The sequence below is a fragment of the Ursus americanus genome, chromosome 35 (assembly GCF_024610735.1).
Source record: "Ursus americanus isolate L20-20 chromosome 35, mUrsAme1.1.p, whole genome shotgun sequence".
Classification (NCBI taxonomy): Eukaryota; Metazoa; Chordata; class Mammalia; order Carnivora; family Ursidae; genus Ursus; species Ursus americanus.
Genome location: NC_142161.1, coordinates 27,057,862 through 27,080,284, shown reverse-complemented (window position 1 = coordinate 27,080,284; position 22,423 = coordinate 27,057,862). Strand labels below are relative to the sequence as shown.

General features: G+C 44.6%; 1 protein-coding gene across 10 annotated transcripts in view; it reads left to right on the top strand.

The window, feature by feature from the left end:
• The window catches only part of CDKL1 (cyclin dependent kinase like 1), a 56,947-nt gene that overhangs the window by 30,214 nt on the left and 4,310 nt on the right, over positions 1-22,423 (top strand). For 8 of the 10 annotated variants that reach the window (XM_045798841.2, XM_045798832.2, XM_087858971.1 and 5 more), the window contains 6 exons: positions 2,062-2,183; positions 12,188-12,260; positions 14,651-14,741; positions 15,353-15,553; positions 17,991-18,073; positions 20,872-20,928. In XM_045798841.2, the coding sequence (XP_045654797.2) occupies positions 2,062-2,183; positions 12,188-12,260; positions 14,651-14,741; positions 15,353-15,553; positions 17,991-18,073; positions 20,872-20,928 (627 nt within the window). The remainder of the gene's footprint in view (positions 1-2,061; positions 2,184-12,187; positions 12,261-14,650; positions 14,742-15,352; positions 15,554-17,990; positions 18,074-20,871; positions 20,929-22,423) is intronic. The other 2 variants (XM_087858974.1, XM_045798898.2) reach the window with 2 other exon arrangements.

The window sequence follows — 22,423 nt, the reverse complement described above, 5'->3', positions numbered from 1 at the left end:
GGCTCAGTCGGTGAAGCGTCTGCCTTCGGCTCAAGTCATGATCTCAGGGTCCTGGGATCGAGCGCCTCATCGGGCTCCCTGCTCGGTGGGGAGCTTGCTTCTCTCTCCCTCTCCCTCCGCCCCTCCCCCTGCTCATGCTCTCTCTCTCTCTCTCTCAAATAAATAAATAAATAAAATCTTTAAAAAAACAAACAGAAAAAAAGAATCTAAGATCTGGAGTCTGGACCTATGGATAGTGCTGTTTCAGAGCCCAAAACAAAACCTCTGCTTACTGCTAATTCTGTCCTCATGCTGCCACTGAGCCCCTTCAAACTGGTTGTTCGCACTTTGAGACACCTCAGCTGATGCGATTCTTTGGTTTAAGACAGGGGTCAGATATGTCCTACTGTTCTGGAAAACGTTAGTTCAGGCTACAGCTTTCCAGGTATGTTACGTAAGTGTGAGGTTTTGTGGCTTCCAGTGCCCTCTGTTCCAAGGTCCACATGTGACTAATGGCCCACAGAGTATCAGGGCTGTTTTATATTTGCTTCATCAAGTGTGGTGTCTAGAGGAGGAATTTCACAACTTGAAGACACAGAGGGATATTACAAAGAAAACAAGAAAATATCTGTCTTCCGTGTTTCCCTTGCCAGCTGCCTCTCTTCTCGCTGCCACACGAATGTGACACAGCAGGCAGTTCGAGATCCTCACGTTTTCTCCTAACACCCTTTACCTCTTATGAAGTATCTGCTTGTCTGTGATCAGTACCTCTGGCTACATATTGAATCACCTGGAGAATTTTGAGGAAAAAACCAGATGCCTGGCCCCTACCTAAGACCAATTCAGGGTCTCTGGGGGTGGGGCATAGGCATCTGTAGTTTCCAGAAGTCCCTGTGGGACCTAGTACAGGTTATCTATCGCTCTGTGGCTGCATAACCTCTCCCACGCTCAGTAGCTCCGAACAAGAGTGAGATTTTATTTCTCACAGTTCCGTGGCTTGCTGGAGTGTTCCTTCAGCTGGCCTTGCCTGGGTTCACTCTTGCAGCTGAATGTGGGTGGGGGTCGGCTGGCAGCTGAGCTCCATGAGGACACATGGGCCTCCCTTCCCTCGCGCTCCTTCATCCTGGGCTTCTTCAGGGCAGAATGGGGGGGGGTGTCTCGTGCTTTGCTCTGACTGCTAGAATTGAGGCAGCAGTAATGTCCTCTGGCTTCCTCTTTTGTTTCTTAGACGGCTGTCTGAAGGCCTTCACGCCCTGAAGAAGGTTAATCATTTTGACTCTCTTCACAATAATCTGTTTGCCTAATTGTCGTGTTTCTGACAGGATGATGGACAGAAGGGTCCAGGAAGCTAAGTACAGGATTTATCCTTGGCAACACAACATTGATTCCCACCTTTTTCCTCTAGATACACACCTTCAGGCACATCAGATTACAGAGTCTTCCTCAGTCTTCTGTTTCAAAATGTTTTATCCACCTAGGAAACATGATTTACTCGTTGATTCACAAATGATTGTCTGCCTGTTATGCACATGGCTCTGTGCTGGGGGTACAGCCGCGTCATTTTGAGGGAACAAGAGAATCCTGAGGTCATGATCTTATTTCCAGTGGTTTGTATCTGTTGACAGCAGAGGACATTGAAGAGTCAAATGAATGATTACTCGGTAATTCCAGAGGATTGCCAAGGAGACATATTTCAGGGGGGCTATGAGACGTACAGAGACACTGCACCAGCCTGGGGAGGAGATCCGGGGACCCCTCTTTAGGCAGGGACATTTGATCTGAGCCTTAAAAGATGAGTTTGCATTAACTAAAAATCACCCCGGATTTCTCGTTCTCCTTTCTTTTCCAGACTTCTCATCTCTCTCTTTGCCTTCACCAGCCACCTGGGTGAGGCTGTAATCATTTACAAGCTGCTAACAAAGAGCTCCTTGAGAGAAGTAAGATCCTACTGTTTGTGGTTTCCTTCAACCCAAGACAAGAAACGTCCTCAAGGACAAACCACTCTCTTTTTCTTGGATCAGAATTAGAGAAAACTATCCTTCACAGCCCCAGCTTAGCAAACCTTGGTTTTTGTGTTTTCAGCAACTCAAACATCCCAACCTTGTGAACCTTATCGAAGTCTTCAGAAGGAAGCGGAAACTTCACCTGGTGTTTGAGTACTGTGACCACACGGTTCTCCATGAGTTGGACAGACACCAAAGAGGGTGAGTGATCATTCCCTACACACGAAACAGCAGCACACACCAGAATTTTCGAGGGAAGACGAGCAGTGGCCCTTCTGCCGACCAGGCAAGAGCAGGTGGTGTTTGCAAGACATTTTCTGCTGCTGGGCTCAACAGCAGAAGAGTTACTGAAAAGGTTGGGAAAGAGATCATAACTCATCACGTTCATGAAGAAAGCAGCAGCATTATTAGGTTGACCTTGATTTCTTTCTTACATTATCTGTGTCTCTGAGAAAGGAAAGAAAGGCTATTGGTTAGTTGCGCCTGACTAGGGAAGTGAAAGGACTTGGAGAATGAAAGCAAGTGTCCAAAGACAATGGCCAAGTGGAGGTTTAAGGCTAGAACAAACGTGGCATTTCACCCAGAGCGATCTGGGCGTCTGGTCTGCTGTATCGGCCAGGAATTCTTTGGTGACAAGGGACAAGAACCCACTGAGGCAAGCGTAGGTGAAAAAGGACTGAGGCGGTGGCTGTGACTGGGAAGGATGGGGAGATTCTGGAGGTTCTGATGATCTTATCACACATCCCTTTGCAGCACAGGCAGCTGCTTTGTGTGCGTTACAGGAAGGCTTGGTGAGCACACAGAGCCCTTGTCTGCAAAAAAAGGGTGCGTGCGTCCTTTCTTCTGGTCGAAGGTGGCCCTTTGCCGGAGTGAGCAGAGCGCACGCTGGATTTTGGCGCCCACCCACTCCTCCTCCGCTGGATGTTTTAAAGGCAGAACACCATCGGTGGTGGATTTTTTTCTCTCTCAACTCTTCTTTATGCTGGCTTCATTCTGCCTTGCAGACGAGTCTTATAAGGGGAATTGGGGAGGGTATGTGTATGTGGCATGTGATGGAAGGGAAAAATTTGAACTAGGAAGCCTGGCTGCAGGCTTTTATCAACCTATATAGCCACTCGAGACGAAAGTCCTAGAAGAAGGTAGCATCTGCGTATATAAAGTCCAGTGGAAAATTCTGCCTCAGATCCTGTGATGCAGCTATCCCTGGGGCCAATCGCTGTGGCCAGATGGAGAGGCTAGAATGATTAGCAGGCCCTGGAATATAATTCAAAGTGGGTCATCAGAGGTGACTTCCTGGAGGAGGTAGACTTTGAGTTGAATGGTGAGGAGACTTAAAACAAGTGAGCAGCAGAGGATATGTCATCCTTTCCTTTTGCTGGGCTCCTGGGAGCCCCACTTTGGCCAGGGACAATATGAAGAGTGGCGTTGGATATCAGAGTGGTGGAATGTCATCCCATTCCTGCTCACATTCACACTCTGGTGACTGAAGGCTGTGGCTCTTTCAGCAATACTTTCGATCCCTGGCCGAGAGCTTGCTCTTTGCCATGTTGTGGTACTTTCACGATCAGCAGTGATATCCGGGCAAATGGGATTAAAGTGGCTTGTGGTTTGTAAGTGACCATGGCGCGGGCTTTTGATGTTAATTTACACAGACAGAGCCAAGAGAACAGACACCTCCCTTCAGAAAGTCATCGATACGGAGAAATTATGTTCAGGGGAGAAAACATTTAGTATGTTGGTATTTGCTCTTTTGACAGCTTGCAACTGACGCTTCAATGAAACCTATGAGTCTGAGTTATTTCTGGCTATGTGGTACCAGGGAGATGTTGCAGGAGTTTGATCAGTCGTGTGAGACTGAGTCACTGGGAGACACGGATCAGTGGGGGGCTGAAGCAGGTGGGAGTCAGGTCGTTTTTGGCATAGAGTTTGCGCAGAAGGGAAAAAGCACAGGGTGAGGCGTGATTAGAGTTTTGAAAGCAGATTTTTTTTTTAAACTCCACTGGCTAGAATATATTATATATGTTCCAGGAAATAGAAAATGGTTTAATATGGAGGTGGTTTAGGGAAGGGGAAGACAAGTAGATATGCATGTGGTTAAAGTATAAGCAGCATTTCCAAATGATGACGTGCCATGGTTTGTCAAATATAAGACTGACCTAAGGAATGCTAATAAATGAGCAAACTTGAAAAATAAGGTTTATTCTAAGCCAGATTATGTTCATTTATTTTGAAGTTTAAAGATATTTTTGTTAGTTTGTTTTAAAAATGGAAGTTATTGGAGTGCCTGGGTGGCTCAGTCGGTTAAGCGTCTGCCTTCAGCTCAGGTCATGATCCTGGGGTCCTGGGATGGAGCCGCACGTAGGGTTCCCTGTTCAGCAGGGAGTCTGCTTCTCCCTCTGCCCCTCTCCCCGCTCATACTCTCTCTCAAATAAATAAATAAAATCTAAAAAAAAAAAATAGAAGTTACTTTCCATTATACTGAGTATTTGACAATACTCCAATCTATTTTAAATGCTATTTCAAATTTTTGCTTGTTGTTGTTAAGGAATAAATGTCGTTAAACTCCATCAACCAATGATTTTGAAATTCATAGGAACATTTTCTTTTTCAACTGAGAAATCTTATACTATAACACTTTGTAAGCACATTCCCAGTAAAAGTGGGTTGGCATCCTGTGTGTGACCTTTGGCAAATTGCTTCCAGGCGTCCTCACCTGTGACAATGAGAGTTAAGGACCAGGTAGAGTTGAAGGGGACTTGCAGGTCTGTGATGCTGTCACTTGTTATCTGATTCCCTAGAGGTCAGAAGACTGCTGTTCTCCCGCAGTCTCATGTGTGATTGGCGAAACAATATCAACAGAGGAGAGTGTGCTAATGCCGCTGTTTTCCTGGCCTGGGGTCAGGTGGGGTCCTCCTTAGCGCGGTACGCTTGCCCTGAGAATGTCCTGTGTTCACTTTATTCTATTTCTAAGAACAGATCTCTAAAATACAAAGTGGATCCTGCCGGTCTCTACATAAAATCCCACAATCGCTCCCCAGAGCTTATGGATGTGGTCCTAGCAGGGACACAAGATTTCAGTCTCACTACAGATTTCTCTCCAGGTTGCCGCATAAAACATGACACTGCCCCACAGAGTCCTTTGCATTCTGGACTTCACTAAGGACATGCCGTTTTCTCCGTTTGCATTGCCCTTCCTTCTCTACTCTGCCTAGCAAACTCCTGCTCGTCCTTCAGCTACCGCTCAAATATGACCCCCTGTTGTGGGAACTATTCTAGCTGACACCAAGGAGAGTCAGGAGTTCCTTTCTCTAGAGTCCCTCACATCTTCTGGGATTGTTTCTATTACACACCCCATTTGCACAGGAAACTATAAAACTTTCAAGGGCAAGAGCTGTGCCTTCCTCCCCTCTGTATCCCCAGTATCTTCTAGCTTCATTCTTGGCACTTGGTACATCCCTAATACTTGTTGTGGAATGACCAAGTTAGCAAACCAATAAACTGATACTTGCAAAATGGTTTTGAAGAAGGGTAATAATAACAGGGTTTTGATGATTTTTCGTTTTAAGATAGCTATTTTGATTAAAAATTCTAAAACCTAATATTCTCAAAGGAAATTATCAGTACATTGCTGGAGCAACCTGTCCAGAGGGCTGTTTGGTATTGTGTATTAAAGGCTTTAGAGACATAATCTCAGGCCAAGCAATTCTACTTCTAACAATTTACTATAAGAAAATAATTGAGTACATGCATAAAGTTTTAGTTATAAAACTGTTAATTGTTAAAAGATTTTTTTATGTTTTTTAATTTTTTTTTAAAAATTTAAGTAAGCTCTACACCCAACACGGGGCTTGAACTCATGACCCTGAGATCAAGAGTTGCCTGCTCTTCTGACTGAGCCAGCAGGACCCTATGAAAGGATTTCTTTATAGTGAATACATTGGAAACAACTAAAATGTCCAGTAATAGAGGATTGGTTAAGTAAATTATGGTGTATTTTTACAATGGAATACAGTGGGGCCACTAATAATCATGCTTATAGATAAAATGTACATTGAAATAGAAAAATATTCATGAATGGTTACAAAATGAAGAAAAATGTTACAATAAAAATATTCATTTTCATAGAATTTATATATAGATAGAAAAAAGAAAAAATACAGTATTAATATTTTAATAGTGATGCTTTGATGATTATTATAGATATTTTTAATTTTATTTATGTTTTTATATTTCCTCCATGTTCCATTTATCACTATGGTAATGTTTTAATCATTAAAATAATAAAGATAATTCTTGCCAAATTAGACTCAAAGACCTGTCTCTACTTTGAATCTGAAATGGACTCTAATTCATCTCCTTATTATCATGTTTGTAACTTCTTGGGCTCCTTTGGAAAGCTTTTGGAGAAGATTCCAATTCATGTTGCTACCAGGAAGCAAGTTGGTGCCACAAGATACGTATCCCGCCACAGTGACGTGAATGCATATCCGTTACCATTCCCAGTCCTGTGCTCATGTTGTTTATATTTGTCCCCAAAACAAATGTATCACCATTCCTTATCTTCTGCAGAACTTAATATGCTTTGTACTTATTATTCTTTCAACTGCTGGTCTCTCTTCTGTCAGAGTTTCCTTACTCCCTTCTCTTTTTTCTACCTTTCTGTAAGTGCACCCAGACACCATACTTCACTGATCCTTTTCCATTACCATTGGGTCTGCCTCTGATTCTCATATAGTTGGTGCAAAAAACATCTGGTGGGAAAAGGTTATTATTGCAGGTTTTCAGTTTTTGGCAGTGGAATTCCACAAGTTTTTTTTTTCTTTCCTTTTTTTCTTTCTTTCTTTTTTTTTTAATATATTATGTTAGTCACCATACAGTACATCCCTGGTTTTTGATGTAAAGTTCGATGATCCACAACTTTTATAAAACACTGAAAATCTAGGACTCCTCGGTGGCTCAGTCGGTTAAGTATCTGCCTTCAGCTCAGGTCATGATCCCAGGGTCCTGGGATCGAGTCCCACCATTGGGCTTCTTGTTCAGCAGAGAGTCTGCTTCTCCTTCTGCCTGCTGGTCCCCCTGCTTGTGCTCTCTCTCTCTCTGACAAATAAATAAATAAAATATTTTTTTAAAAAAACACTAAAAATTTCTTTTTTAGATTGGAAGTGATACATTGTTTGTTCCAATAATATTTCAAGCAACACAAAACCAGGGAAATAAATAAAATTAACAGGTTGAGAAATTGTTTTCTAATTATTTTTCTTTGCATATCTGTATTTAATAGATTGCATTCTACATCATACAGTTAGGCATTTTTTAAAAGTGTATTCAGGAGCTGTCTCCAGATTCAAACATACCTACTTTACTATTCTTAAAATGGCTGCATGGCGTTCCACTGTACAAATATACCACAGTTTCTTTATTCAGTTCCCCACTGATAAATATTTAGATTGTTTCTAGTTTTTCTCTATTACTAACAAAGCTACAGTGAACAAGCACTTGCATAAATATTTCTATAGGATAAATTCCTAAGAACATATTTCTCTAGGAGGTTGGCCAGTCCTTCCTTCCCTGTCTTTGTTGTAGCCTTGTGGAGAGGTGAAGCTTTGATGAATGTTGGTTTGGCTTCTTGGACTGTCTCAAATATTAGAAGAGCAGGAGCAGGAAGGATGGCCGAAGTGTTGAGAATGCCAGCAGGAGATCCATAATCTCTCTTCATCATCTCTCCCATCGCTCATGTACCTGAAGATGTTTTTACAAGTCACTTGGTCTCTTCATTATCATACAGTAGTTGTTTATGTTTCTCTCATTTCAATTTTATTATTAGGATATTAGGGACACAGTGTAACCTTCCCCCAAAATCTTGGAAAGGAGAGACAGAAGATTGCTTTCTGGGAGTTCTTTTGTGAATCCACCAGTGCAGAGATAACCTGACGTCAGGCAAAGTAACCTCAGAGAATAAAATGGCTGCCGGGCTTGTCGGATTGGACTGATTGTATATGTTTCATCTAATGTCAAGACCCTCCTAATTTGGGGATGGATGGAAGTAAGCTAGCTCAGGCTAATGACAACAACCAGTCAGACTGCCTGCTTTCCTGAGATTCTGTACTCACCAAACAGCATTCTGATCATAACTTGACTTTGTTTGTGGAATTGCCTACTGGGAAAGCATAAACTGGTACTCAGAATTTGAACACGGATGCAGACTCTTCCAAAGCTTTTGTTGGTTAAATATTTTCGTGTGTATTTGAGATGGTCTACAGCAGAGGGCATGGTGATGACAGCCCTCAATATGCCTGCTCTTGCGTCACGCTGTTTCGGTCTGGGTGGGTTGTGTTCAGCACCTGGAATGACATCTCCCTTCCCCGTCCTCCTGGAGATTCCCACCGCGTCCCTCTTGTGTGGCAGGCATCCAGTGTTCTTGTTTCGAGTGATCTTCTTTTATAGCTTACTTCTTTTTGGTGGGGTGTGTCCTCCAGGGGCTTCCTCAGAAACAGTGTATGAGAGGTTTAAAAAAAGAGACAGAGAGAGATTTGAGACCTGGCCCTTGCATTTTTAAAAAGTCGTTCTTCTCTCTTCACATTTGCCAGATATTTTGTTTGGATAGAGGTTTGTATGTTTGTTTTTGGTAGAAAACAATAGCTCTTCAAAATTTTGAAGGCATTTTTAAAATGCCTTCTATCTTCCAGGGTTAGGAAGTCTGTTGCCATTCTATTTTCTGCTCCTTTGTGAAGTCCTGTTTCTTTATTTCCAGAAGCTTGGGAAACCCTCTCTTTGTTCACAGAATTCTGAATTATGAAAATCATGGGCCTTACTTTTCATCCCTAGTGTTGGCACTTGGTGAGCTCCTTCTATCTGAGGAAGTAGGGTTTCTTACTGATTTCCTATTCTTTGGTTTCTCTATTTTCTTGTTCTGGGTTCTTCGATTGGGTTCTGGACTCTGAGTGGTCCTCTTGCTTTTTTAATAGTATCTTGTTCTTATTTCATGGCTGCAACAGCTTTCCTTTTCTCCCTGAAGATATTAATGTTTTTCTTTTTTTAATGTTCTCTTCACTCTCTAAGGTTTCTCTTCCTTTTAAGTTGCTTTTTTCTGTTTGCTTTGGGCGCTACCTTTCCCATTTCATGCTGTTCTTGGGCATCATATAGTCTCTGATTGTGTGCCCATGGTTAAGAGTAGGGTGCTGTTGGAAGCTCTGGGCTTCTCTGTGGGGTTATCTGGCTGGTCCATTTGCTGGGGAACCCCAATGTCAGAATTTTCAGATCTTTCCTCCTGAGCGTCCCCCCAAAAAGTCTTACAGTATTTTACTTGGAAAGTGAAGTCTTGTCGGCAGCCAGTAAGGGAGGAAGGCTGGGGAGCCTCAGCATTCAGCAGTTAGTATGCACAGAATCATTTAATCCTCTGGTTTTGGAACAGTCTTCACGATCTCAGCTGTACCAAATGTCCTCTATTTTACACTCTCCAGAAAACAAAACTCCAGCTTTCTACTAGGTAGGGGGAAGAGTGCTCCCTATTAGAATAGAATAGGGGAAGGGATCTAGAGATTTGATGGTTTCCAAACCAGATTTTCCACAGTCCTCCTTCCCTCCCACTGCCGTAGAGATCTTAGCTCCCAGTTTCTGCACCTTTGCAGGATTCTTTGGGATAACTTGGGTTGGTCTTCCACTTTCCCCTCTTCGGGCTTAGGTTTTAGCTTTCCAGGATCTGTTGTCAGTTTTCATTCCGCTACCTGTTTTCCAGATTCCAAAATATGTTACTATTATCTCTTCTCCTGTTCTCTCTGTCCATGTAGGTTTTTGTCTTGAAAAAAAAAATCTCTAGGCTTAGTTCTGGTCAGGTTTGGAGAGGGAGTGAAATTAGATGTGTTTGTTCAACCTACCGTCTTAATCCAGAATTTCTTTGAAACACTTTGTTCGGTTGGCTCCGGTGATGCTGTTTTCCTGAGTGTCACCCTGCTTTCCTCTATGCTCAACCCCAGTCTCTTGCTGAATCCCTCTGTGCTTTCTGACCCCTACCTATTGTAGGGCCTCAGGACGCTGACCTCTTCTTTTTCTGTATTCACTCCTTAAGTGGCTTCATCCAGTCCCCAGGCTCCAAATGCCATTCATATGCTCATGCTTCCCAAATTTACACTTCCAGCCTGACCTTCCTTGTCAATTCAGAACTGCCTACCCAGAATATCCTTTGGGTGTCCAGTAAGCAACTCAACATATCCACCCTTCCCTCCTCAAAACCGGCTCTTTCCTCAGCATTCTCCTCAGTAAAGGGCCCCACCACAGACCTGCTACTCAAGCTAAAAACCTTGGTGTCGTTGTTTGCTTCCTCTCTGTCTCTCATATTGAATCTCTTGGAAAATCCTGGAGACTCTCCTTTTAAAATAGAGCCCAAACCTGGCCACTTCTCACTGCCATAGCCATACTTCAGATGTTGACTCGAGCAGAGAAGCTTCCGGAGCACCCTACATAAGAACGCATCCCTTCCAGGCCAGCACCCTCCGTACGTATGTGTATGTCCAATTCCAGCCCAACACTACAGAACAGATTCTGTTTTTCTCCCTTCCCATATTTGTACTCCTTCTTCGGCAATGAAAAACTTGGCTCCTATCATCAGCAGCCAAAAAGGATCTTAGAGATAGAGTCTGAGGCCCCGGCATTTCAGAGAAGGAATGGAGTAAGAAAAAAGTGAGTAGCTAACTCAGGATGACACGGGGGGGTTTCGATGTTTGAGGATTGTGTCCTAATATGCTCAGCCTTAGAGGAGCATTACTAATATGCTATTATAGTTTACTTTTAAATGCTCCTTTTGCATAATTTCTTTTGGGAAATGTTTTTAGAGACTAAAGTGGCCTGGCATTGATAACCTTAATATTTAAGTCATTAAATAATCAAAATATGTTCCATTTTTTTCTGGGCAAAAAGTGGAGGCAGAGGGAAGCATTTTCCCTACAGAATGTCCTCTGCTTAGTTGTATTTTTCTAGGCCTTCTTTCTAAGCAGGTGAGTTTTCCTTGCCTCGTGCCTCGGCAGCGCTAGGACAAGGGAGAGAATTTAGAGAGAAGCGACTTCAAGCCCGGGGACGTGTTTCTGGCCCAGAAACATCCCAGCTCTTCTTCCTGGCGGTGGCCTCTTCATTTCCTCCACATTGGCCCATCCTCTGATCTTCTTGAGAGGATTTCCTGAACATCTGGTCTGTGACAACAGTGGCCTCGGGGCCCCTCCCAGAGACTAGAAGGGACTTGTTTTGGTCACCTTAACACAACTACTCGAGAGTTTCCTCCCTGGTTTACTTATTAGTTCTGGCCAAGGACCATAACACCATTGTTTAATGTTTGATTCATAAAAACAGTAAGTCCTGCTGGTGGGTCCGGTGCTCTAAAAATAAACGCACTCTCTCTGTAGTCATTTCACTCATTGCCTAATATATTTTTCAAATGCTCCCAGAAGAGGTGCCTTTTGCTAATTCAAGTGAAGGATCTGCTGGGGCTATTGGTTATCTAAGCCGAGCGTCAGGGAAGAAGTGCTGGGAGCAGTGGGACCATGTTTAGACACTGTGACAGAGGACGCGGCAGAAAGATGGGAGGGAGGGAGGCAGCCAGCTACCAGAGAGAAGCAATGTGGGGAAAGAACCAAGATGCCTATGTGGGGGTTTGAATTATTATTCACTTTTGTTATACCGTGTGCAAGGTAAACCTCTTCCCTATCGGCAGTAAAATCTTCATTACCTAAAAAAAATGCTACCTGGGGAGTGTGGAGAAACCATGTGCCCATGCATGAAAAATGAATTCTGTCTCAAGCATCAGTTTGAGGCAACTCGGGGGGGGGGGAGAGCAACACCTTTTATGCCGCATATGAACTAACTTTCCATAAACGAAAAGCTCCTTATGGAAATGGAGCTCAAGTTAGCAGGCAGGTTCCCAGAGGTGTCACGGATGATTGAGGTGGGTGGTCATAAATACTTGCGGAAGCCCCTGTGAGTCTTCACGGTCCCTTCCTGTGCAAGGAGATGTTGGTCTTGCCCTAACCTCGCGGTCCCTAGAGCCCAGCAGTGTGCTGAGCCTGTGTTCTCTACACTCCATGAGTTAGATGCCCTGTGACTTAGACGACTGGATGTCTCACTGCTTAAGCCTGTCTTCCTTTTCTTTTTCTTTTTTTGGGCTGAATTCCATGGTTACACTAAAGAATGTGTTTGTGTTGCTTCTTCGTTTTTATTAGGGTGCCAGAACATCTTGCGAAGACCATAACTTGGCAGACTCTGCAAGCTGTAAACTTCTGCCATAAACACGATGTAAGTCCCATGATCACCCTTGAAGAATCAGAAAGCTGCCCTTAAGCTGAGGTAGAGCCTCTGTACAAGACTCATACCCCACTCCTGTGGATTAGAAGCCTGGTGGGGGTCCGTAGAGGCTCAACATGCCAACCTAGCCATTCTTTCTTCTTCCAGTTACATAAAAGATGTGTGTTTGTGATTTGAAGAAAGTAGTTATAGATTTACATTGATGACACACGACTCACATGTAAAGTAGAATCCCATTTGCTTGGAGTCTGCCCTGGCCTGGCACCCTGACAATGCTCTGAAGTCGGGGAGGGGAGACCCAGGGGGCTCATGCCTGTTGAGTCGCAGTAGGCGGAGTCCCAAATGCCATGCATAAATGCTGGTGTCTGTGTTGGTGAGATAGGCCAAGTCTGGAGCAGAGCGGCCCCGTGGACACTTCTGATACTCCTGGCCAGAGCCAGGCTGGGTGGGGGGCACGCTGGGCTGCTGCCCAGGAGGTGAGACACTACAGGTGCTGGGAAGCTGGCCGCTCCCTCCAGAACGACAGTGCCCACTCCCTGCCCACAGAGGCCAGCTGCCAATATTAGACCTTCATTTTGGCCACCGGTGCAACTTGTCTGCACGGTCATCTCATCTTCTGCCAGGGTCAGTTTAGCTGGTGGGGGCTGAGGCCCCTGCCGCGGGCTCTTCTAAATGAGGTTTTCCTGAAGCTGCCTTCCTAGAAGTAGAAAATAAAGGTAGCCAGTCCTTCTCCCTGTGGAGTCTCCACCTAGCTGAAGGCTACACTCCTCGTCAAAATGCATGGACTCCAGGGAGCGCGGATACCTTCTCTTGCTATGATAGCAAGTGGGAGGGTTAGCACTTTCCCGAAAGCAGGTTTTGGGATGGGGGAGCAAGAGAGACCTCGTAAAGGCCCTGGAGAGGAAAATCAGAGACACTGAAGACAAATAACGCATACCACTGTTCCCCAGAGAGTTCCCGAAGCTCTGGTCTGCCACACGTACTGATGTGGGGAGGGTGTAGAAGCTTGTGAAGAATTCTCAGAACAGAATGGGAGCACATTCTTGCCTACAAGTCCTTCTGACCATCTGTCATCATGATATTCATGGGTGTACCCGTTTATAGTAATATGCGAGGCCAGTGGTAGAGGAACGGCGATCTCGGGGCCATTAATTGCTGAGAACTAGATGGATGGTAATAGAATAATTCAGAAATTATCTCTCCCCCAAATTTTCCAGAATAATAAAAACCCATGGGGAAACACTGACACTGATCCCTCACCCTGAAAGTCCTTTTGAGGGAGAACCAGGCCAGGCCCAAGAAGAACCTCTGTCCTCTCTCCAAATTCTAGAAAGTCAAGAGTACCCCAGGGTTTCAGTGGCAAGCGAAAGAGGGTCTCTCAGATTGCAGCAGGGTCCAACATTCTTCTCCAGAGAGGAAAAGGCTGGGAAGAAGTGAGGATTATTAGGAACCCTGAATGGGATTTTGACCTGAATGTTGCTTTTATGTAATCTTTAATTAGGTTGTTGATTTGTTCTTTACCAAGAGAATTGTTATTTAATAAGAAAATCATGTGAAGATTCATAAACTCTCTTCTAACATTAGCCTGTTGAACAATGTGAGCTGTGGTTTGGAAACCACAGGTGATTTGAGTCTAAATTATGGAGTGGGGGCTACGTCCCGTGGGGGTGGATGGAGCTGTAAGAACTCTTGTGTGTGGGACAGAGCTGACATCTAGCGACTCCCCCCAGAGGTTAAACACTGCCCACTCTTGTTTATCTTGTCAGGACGAGTGTCAAGAGCTGGAAGGGAGGTCTCTTGGCAAGCTCCCGGTCCCGCCCTTCTCTTCCCTTGCTTATCTCAGCAGACCCAGGGCTTGTCCTGTTTACCAGGGGCCTGTGTTCTGCTCTCAAACAACTGACCTGTGAATTCCGCTTATGCCTCAACTTGCAGCCCCTGCAGCCATGATGCAGGCCTCACCCACCGCCTTTTAACGTTTTCCTTTTCCTCTAGGATAGTAAACAGATTATGTATAAGGCACCCAGTTAAATCTGAATTTGGGAAAAACAGTCAGAACTTACTGGTGAAGTATGTCCCAAAGACTTCATGGGGGTATACTTACACTAGACACTTACTTGTTGTTTATCTGGCTACCCTACCTTTCAGTTTTCCTTTCTTCCTTTTTGGTCCTTTTGGGCCCTTTAGGACTTTGGGGTGATTCAGGCCATAATGAGTATGGTACTAGGTTTATTGTAGGCTGCTGTCTTGCAGCCTTTGATCTGAAGGCCAGTAAGAGGTTTTAAGGATTTCTTAAATACTTGCTGAATATTATAAGTTATATTTATCCCATATATTATAGCTTCTCCTTGATAATCTGTTTTTGTTTTGACTTTTATGACTAGTGCATACATAGAGATGTGAAGCCAGAAAATATCCTCGTCACAAAACACTCGGTGATTAAGCTCTGTGACTTTGGATTTGCTCGGCTTTTGAGTGAGTATTGATGTTTTCTTAAGTAATTGTAAAAGACAGAAAGATTCTTTATATGAGAAAGGCTCTAGATGCTATAGAAAGCTAGTTTTTATATATTTTGGGCTTGAGCTTGCCCCAAATTACAATTCTGTAATTACTGAAAACATGTAGATACACACAGTGTTTTAAATATGTGTGCTATATGTAAATTATACCACAGTAAAGTGGTTATTAAAAACTATGTTATTCTCCTGGTCTCTACCTTTTTTTTTTTTTTTTTTTGCTAAAACAGTACTTCTGAGAAATACTATTTTAGAAGAGTGGTTTTCAACTTGGGCTACAGATGAGAATCGTCTGGGAAACTATAAGCTGTAACCATAAAACTGTAGCGATACTGCCCCAGATTCTCCCCCAGACTTTCTGGTCTCGTTGGACTGAGATGGGGCCCAAGCATTAGTAAGTGAACAAGTACTATATCCCCCTGGTTTGAATGCGCAGCCAGTACTGAGAACCACTGAATTAGAGGACCCACAGGATGGCGCACAGCCTTGATTTCTTAGGTCTTCCCCCTCCCACATTGGAGTCCAGTCTTCCACTGTTGTCTCTGTTTTCCATGTGCCATCACTGGCCAGCTGGACCGGGCGACTACTACACAGACTACGTGGCCACCAGGTGGTACCGCTCCCCAGAACTCTTGGTGGGGGACACGCAGTATGGCCCCCCAGTAGATGTTTGGGCAATTGGCTGTGTCTTTGCTGAGCTGCTGTCAGGGGTGCCTCTGTGGCCAGGAAAATCAGATGTGGATCAGCTCTATCTGATTAGGAAGACCTTGGGTAAGTGGTGTTTTTGTCACGCCTTTTGGGAAACGGAATAGTTTTACCCATGTCAATACAGGGCAGAGCCGAGTTCCCAGTCTCATTCAGTGCCCTTTACAGTTACGAAGGAGGGGCACTCTAGAACCCTTATTTAAATAATTTCATTAAAGGTGTCCCCATTTGGGGGCACCTGGCTGGCTCAGTCAGTAGAACATGTGACTCTTGATCTCACGGTCATGAGCTTGAGCCCCGAGTTGGGCATAAACATTACTTAAAAAAAAAAAAAAGTGTCCACCTTTATTTTAATAAAAAGAATTAATGATTGTGAGTACATACCAGGTGTCCAAAAAGACAAGGTTCTGTCTTCACTATAGTTTGGGTGAAGTTAAGCTCTGAATAAGGATCATAGCAACAATATAAAAGCTTACATTTCTGTAAAGGCTTAGCAGTTTACAGAATGCAGCTGTGGTTTTCCTTTGTAGCTCATTTCTTATGGTAGTTCACTCTTTGGAGATCCCTCACGCCAGCCCACCAGGCTAGCTTGGCTCCTTCAGATGCTATAGAAGATTCTAACCTTCTGTGTGTCAGGAAGAACGGCTGGGTCTGCTGGTGTCACTCTCCTTGTCCTTCTCTCTACTCTTAGGGTGTGATGGGGGAAGGAGGAGGCGAAGAAAGACTTGGAGAGGCATGGATGAAAGATGTAGAAGCAGTGACTGCCCCCTTCAAAAGTCAGGGAGTTTAGGGCGCCTGGGTGGCTCAGTCGCTAAAGCCTCTGCCTTTGGATCATGTCATGATCCTGGGGTCCTGGGATTGAGTCCCGCATCCGGCTCCCTGCTCAGCGGGGAGTCTGCTTCTCCCCTGCCCCTCCCCCTGCCGTTCCCCATCTTTCCCATGCCTTTCCCCTTCCCCTTCCCTGCTCCTGCCCCTTCTCTTCCCCTTCCCACCCTTCTTCTGCCCTTCTCCCTCCCCTTGCTCGTGTGTACTAAAGCTCTCACTCTCTCCCTGTCTCTCTCAAATAAGAAAAAAAAAGGGCCTAAAAACAAGTCAGGGAGTTTAGCTACTGCTCCCCAGTTTAAAGCAGACTTCCTCCTCTAAACTCTTGCAGTGCGTGTCCTCACGCTGTCTTGTGCTGCGCCTTTATCTTCCCAAAGATACTGTCAGCTACCTGAGGGTGAGGTCACATCTATATTTCAGTTTGTCCTCCACCAGTGTCTGCACACAGTAGGCACTAAGTATTTGCTGACAGGTTTTTTGAGTGACCAGTAAGGCGCCTGGGAGTGCTTCCAGGTGCAATCAGAGTTCCTTTGCCGTTTCCCCCAGTGATTTTAGGGCACCCTCTTCCCCCCCACTCCCAGCGCTCTGATGGAGGAGTTATTAAGGTACAAGCAGTGCGCTCGTGGCGAAGCGCGCTGGGACCTGGGGCAAGGCAGTACGGAGTATAGTTTGGCCACTTGTGCAAAGTGGGGCAGGACAGCAGCTTTTGGATTGGAGTGCAAAGTAAAGTTCCAAAACAAATCAGTAAAATTAGGCAGTTTGATGCCCAGGAGTGGGAACTCCAGTCCAGTCCAGTAGCAGTATTTCTGGGGCCCTGGTTGGGGGGTTTTTGTTGTCCGCTCTGCTTTGGCAAGGGGGCCTGAGTGTGCCCCAGGGGCACCCTGCTGCATATCTCCTGATGTTCTCCGAACAAAATTCCTCTTCACGTGTAATACCCTAGGATTTTACATGAAGGTGATTTTAACTGATTTGGCTGAAATGTGGGCAGCCTCCAGAATATAGAAGTGCTTCCACGCGGTGGGTAAAACGGGATTTCCAAGTGACTGCTATTTGATGAAGCAAGAAAAGTGGTTCCAATTTGGAAATGTATTCCCTCTAGCTAGAAGATCTTCCAGGATTCCCTTCCTGCCTTCCTTCCTTCCTGCCTTCCATCCATCCCTCCTTCCCTTCACCTGTCCCTTCTCCTTCCTTCTCTCCATTCATCCCTCTTCCTCTCCCCCACCCCCACTTCTTTCCTCAAATATTTATTGACAGGTACTATTCTAAGTGCTAGGACAATACACTTTTCTATTGACCCATCAGAAGTCAATGAATATGATTTTGCTTTGTACTTGGTGCACTTTGGCTACTTTTTAAAAGGCATTATTTTATTTGTGTGTGTGTGTGTGTGTGTGTGCTTCTGAGCTGTTTGGATTCCTCCAATACACTGTGAGTCCTTGAGGGGCAGTTACCTCGTAGCCCTCAGTACCCATGCATGCCTCCTGTACACCTGACACAGTGCTCCGGCCCCTGCGGTCTCAGGACATGCTGTGCAGGGTTGCCTTGATGCCTCCCTCTGACCGGAAGAGCAGACTACAGCCTTCATTGGTTGTAGGCACAGACAGAGCACGGATGGAGAGAAATCATAGGTCAGCATTTGCTAACCGATCTCATTTTATCCGCCTTTTTCTTCTCTCCGAAGGAGATCTCATTCCTAGGCACCAACAAGTATTCAGCACGAATCAGTACTTCAGTGGGGTGAAAATCCCAGACCCTGAAGATATGGTGAGTGACCCAATTTGGAAAGAGCTCTGCACGTCAGGGCGAAGGTCACCCTGATGTGTAAGTGGTGATCATTCTCTTTACATGGGGAGTTGCAGGCTAACTGGATTTGGGTGGTTACTCGCCTGCCTGAGCCCCATGGCCCACTCTGCACCGGAAGGTGAGTCTCAACGTGAAAAAGAAAAGTGGGGCAAATTGGCTAACAGGCCCTGGCCTTCAGGGAGAATTTAGAAGCTGCTGAGAGCAGAGGCTAGCCAGCATGCTGGGCAGGGACGCAGAGCCGCCTGCGCTAACCTCGCCGGTTCTTCATCATTGTCAGCAGCGGAAGCTGTAGGTAGCTCACACAATGACTTATCTAGGACAATCTGGCATTGCCCAAGTCCCCTACTCGACTGAACTCTTACTGTCCAGACCGTGGCCAGAAGCAGTGACGAACTTGCTTGGCCAGCCTCATTCTGGTGTCCGTTCTCTATGGCCAACGTGGCCAAAATACACATTTTTTTAAAACTAAAAAATCTGAAATGTGCATACTCAACCCACTTTCAAGAATTTATTGCAGTGAAACCATTAGACAGAGACATAAATATGTGGCATTCTTCACTAGAAAGTGTTTCCTTTAGTGTTCTGTCAGTAGGGGGTTCATCAGATAAGTGATGGTGTGTCCTTACAATAGAAAAGCCACAGAGCCGGTAGAAATAACTAGATTTCTATGTCTTCACCTAAAAAAAAAGTCCATAACGTATTGTTAAATGAAAAAAAAAAAGTTATAAAACAGTATATATAGTTTGACAAAATTTTAATACATGTTTAATAAATACACAATTCATGTATACATTTATTTACATATATAAACATAAAGTAATATGACAGCTTCTGGAAAATCAGACAAAGCCTTTTACATTTGTGAAATAAATGGTTGCAAGGATATATACCAAAATATGAACAGTGGGTATCTCTTTGTGGTGGTAGTGTGATTTCTTTATGCTTTTTTAAAATATTTTTTAAATGTCCTCTGATGAGCCTGCATTATAATCAAAAACATTTCAGAGCAGTTAAGGTTTGTGAAATCATGAGTTTCTACTGTCTACGGAAGGGGCTTTCAAATTGAAACTAAGGCTCCGATTGCTCAGTTTCCAGATGGGAAGTCTGTCAAGCTCCGTGTGAGCTCAACCTCTTGGCTTGTCCCACAGTTGGAGCCTTTCACCTTCTGCACCGCCTCCCGCCACTGTACCACTAGGAATAGGAAAAGTGGGTCATGCTGGGAGCATGCTGGGACGGAGAGGCAGGAATGACACCTGACATCTGGGAGGTGACCCAGCTGGCTCCCTCGTGACCTGGACATTCCCAGTTCCACACTAAATATCACTTAGTGATTTCCTGCTCACTTGTCTACCAGGGAAGACTCAGAAACAACGCCGGCTTCATAAATGTAGAAAGCTTCCCAAGGTTTCCAAGAGGCGGTCCTGCAGGGGGTTTCCTGTTGACAGAAACACAGGAAGACTCAGTGCAGGGGCTCCCAGGTGGGACATCTGTGCCCGAGTCCCTCTGCCGGTCAGTCACCCTGCTGGAGGGAGGCCTGCGGGCTTCTGGCGCTGGGGAACCAGCTAACCTGGCAGGATGGGCCCTCCTCTCACGGCCAACCAGCCGGCCTCGTCCCAGGCCTTGTTGCTGAGACAGCAGAGCTCGGTGTCAGCAATGTCCTGTCTGTCAGTACTCAGCAGTGCTCAGATTGAACATGCAGAGATAGCAGGAGAAATATTGAAAACATCGGGCGGGGGGTGGGGGGGTGGAGAGGGGTGAGGCTGCTCTCAAAGTTCTAACACAAATCTGCTGTAGGATGTTTTTTTCCTTGGTGATCTGAGGGAACTCCAACACTGAGGCTGTTATCTCTTAACCTTATCAGTGAGTAGTAAGTGCACACTGGGAATTTGGTTGTTTGGGGGCTGATTCCCTGTGCAAAATAACTCTGTGCACTGCACCCAGGAGCCTGGCCGGTCACTCCCGCCTCGGGCCCACAACTGCCATCTTTTTATATGTCCAGCTGCCCTCCTCTATTAGCCTTTATTAGTGGTGTATCTCTTTAACTGGCCTGTCTGTCCGCCTGACATTCAGCATTCCTCCTGCTTCATAGTGCTTGTTATTCCCGATTGTCTCCAGCATGTGACTGGAGCAAAATAGCCTTATATGGCCAAAGGGAGATTGATGAATGTCTGCTCCGGAGACTCTTTAAACAGTAGGATGAACAGGGAAATAGCAGGCTCTTGTGGGAGGAGAAAACAGTGTTTATTCCAGAAAAACCTAGAAGCATCTGTTCACCTAGGTAGCAAAAAAAAAAAAAAAATCTATTTTGAAGCTTCCTTTATGTAACTGTCAATAAATGCAAGAACTGGGGCCTCTTTTAAATGCCAGTATAAATGCCAAAAATTATTCTGAGGAAAGGCAAGTTATATAAATTGAGGCAGAAGAAAAGAAATAACAGTTGCTTCACAAGTGGGTTTTTTTTCTCTCATTAATTAATGTTCCCTCATAATGTGCTACCCGCGTCAGTTCTCCGGGAAGTGAAGGGAGTGGTGAGGAGGAAGATCTGGAAAAGAGGTTTGGAGGTGGAGAAAGGAGGAGCTTGTGAAACAGGCATAAGGTGGCTGTTTCAGCGGGGAGGTGGGTGGGCAGAGGGTGGAGGAGGGGAGGAGGGTGCCAGGAAGGTGCTTCTCCTCCTCCGAAGACATTTGATCTGAGGTCACCTTATCTTTGGATACATACTGTAAATAAAACCCCCTTTTCTTTTCTTCTTTTTAAAACAGGAACCACTTGAATTAAAATTTCCAAACATCTCTGATCCTGCTCTGGGGCTCTTAAAGGTAAAATCATAGCTTCTAACAGACCAGGAAGCACACAGTAGCTGTGTCACCGGGGAGTCTGAACGATTTATGTCAGTCCATGAATGGAAAAGTGTCCCCTTTAGAGTTCTCCTTCTCCTTTGAGAAGTATGAATACTTTCAATTTTTCTTCACATTCAGTTACAATGAAAACATCTGTAGGTGTTTTCCGCTTTAAATAAACCCAACGTTTTGTATTTGAAATCTAAGTTTACAGAAAAAAGCCATTTCAGAGGGACAGTACTTGTCTTACAAAGAGACCCTTTTCTTCAAAAAGTGTTGGGCCATAGGATCGAGTTCTTTCTTTATTTATTTGGGGGGGGGACAGCAAAGCAAGGCTTATTGAGCAATAGCAAAGTGATAGTACAAAGCCCCCGAGGAAGGAGTGAGGGGGTTGCCCCATATGATCCATTTAAATAGCCAACCCCCTAGTATATTTTTTGTTTGTTTTGTTTTGGTGCAAAAGGTGGTTTTATTAAAGCATGGGTATAGGACCTGTGGGCAGAAAGAGTTGCCCCCCTCTAGTATATTTGAAGTAGGATTTTTTTATTTTAGAAGTTGATTCTCGGGGCGCCTGGGTGGCACAGCGGTTAAGCGTCTGCCTTCCACTCAGGGCGTGATCCAGGCGTTCTGGGATCGAGCCCCACATCAGGCTCCTCCGCTATGAGCCTGCTTCTTCCTCTCCCACTCCCCCTGCTTGTGTTCCCTCTCTCGCTGGCTGCCTCTATCTCTGTCGAATAAAGAAATAAAATCTTAAAAAAAAAAAAAAAGAATTTGATTCTCAGAAATACATAGTTCTTATGTAAAATCAGTTATCAAGTAAAACATTTGCAAGTTACAGTCCATGCCCCACCCGTTTTAAAGCATTTAATACATTTACCGATGCATTTATAATAAAAAAATTGAGACAGTTCCTTGGGGTATATAATTGTGAGATTTAATCTATCCAAGTATGAGCCGGTTGGCCTACTTAATGCAAATAGTTAAGAATGATGTAATACAAAGGCATGTATATTATGCCTCTCCTTCCATGGGTGCATATGTATGCTGTAATACATAGACTCTTTCTGGAAGAATATACCAGAGAAAAAGGAGAAGCTGAATCTGGAAGGGGGAACGAAAGAACTAGAGTGGTGAGGAGACTTTGCTATATTCTGTATGAATTTTATTTTTACCACGTGTAGGTATTATTTTTTAAATAAAAACCTTCATTTTTACCAAGTATATACAAGGGACCAAATTCGTTAAGTGGATTATTCCAGTTGGATACTGAGGTGAACTCAAAAATCGTATCCTACTCCCTCAGGGCAGAGCGCCAGCTACCTCCACAACAGAACTAAGTGAAGACAATAATTTTTTGGTCACTGTTTCTAGAAACTAGGTATTTATTTGACACGTGGTTATCCATTTAGGAACAATTGTGGAAGGAGCTAAAATCATGCTTGGTGCGTTTTTCCTGCTTTTCCCCCTTCCTGTT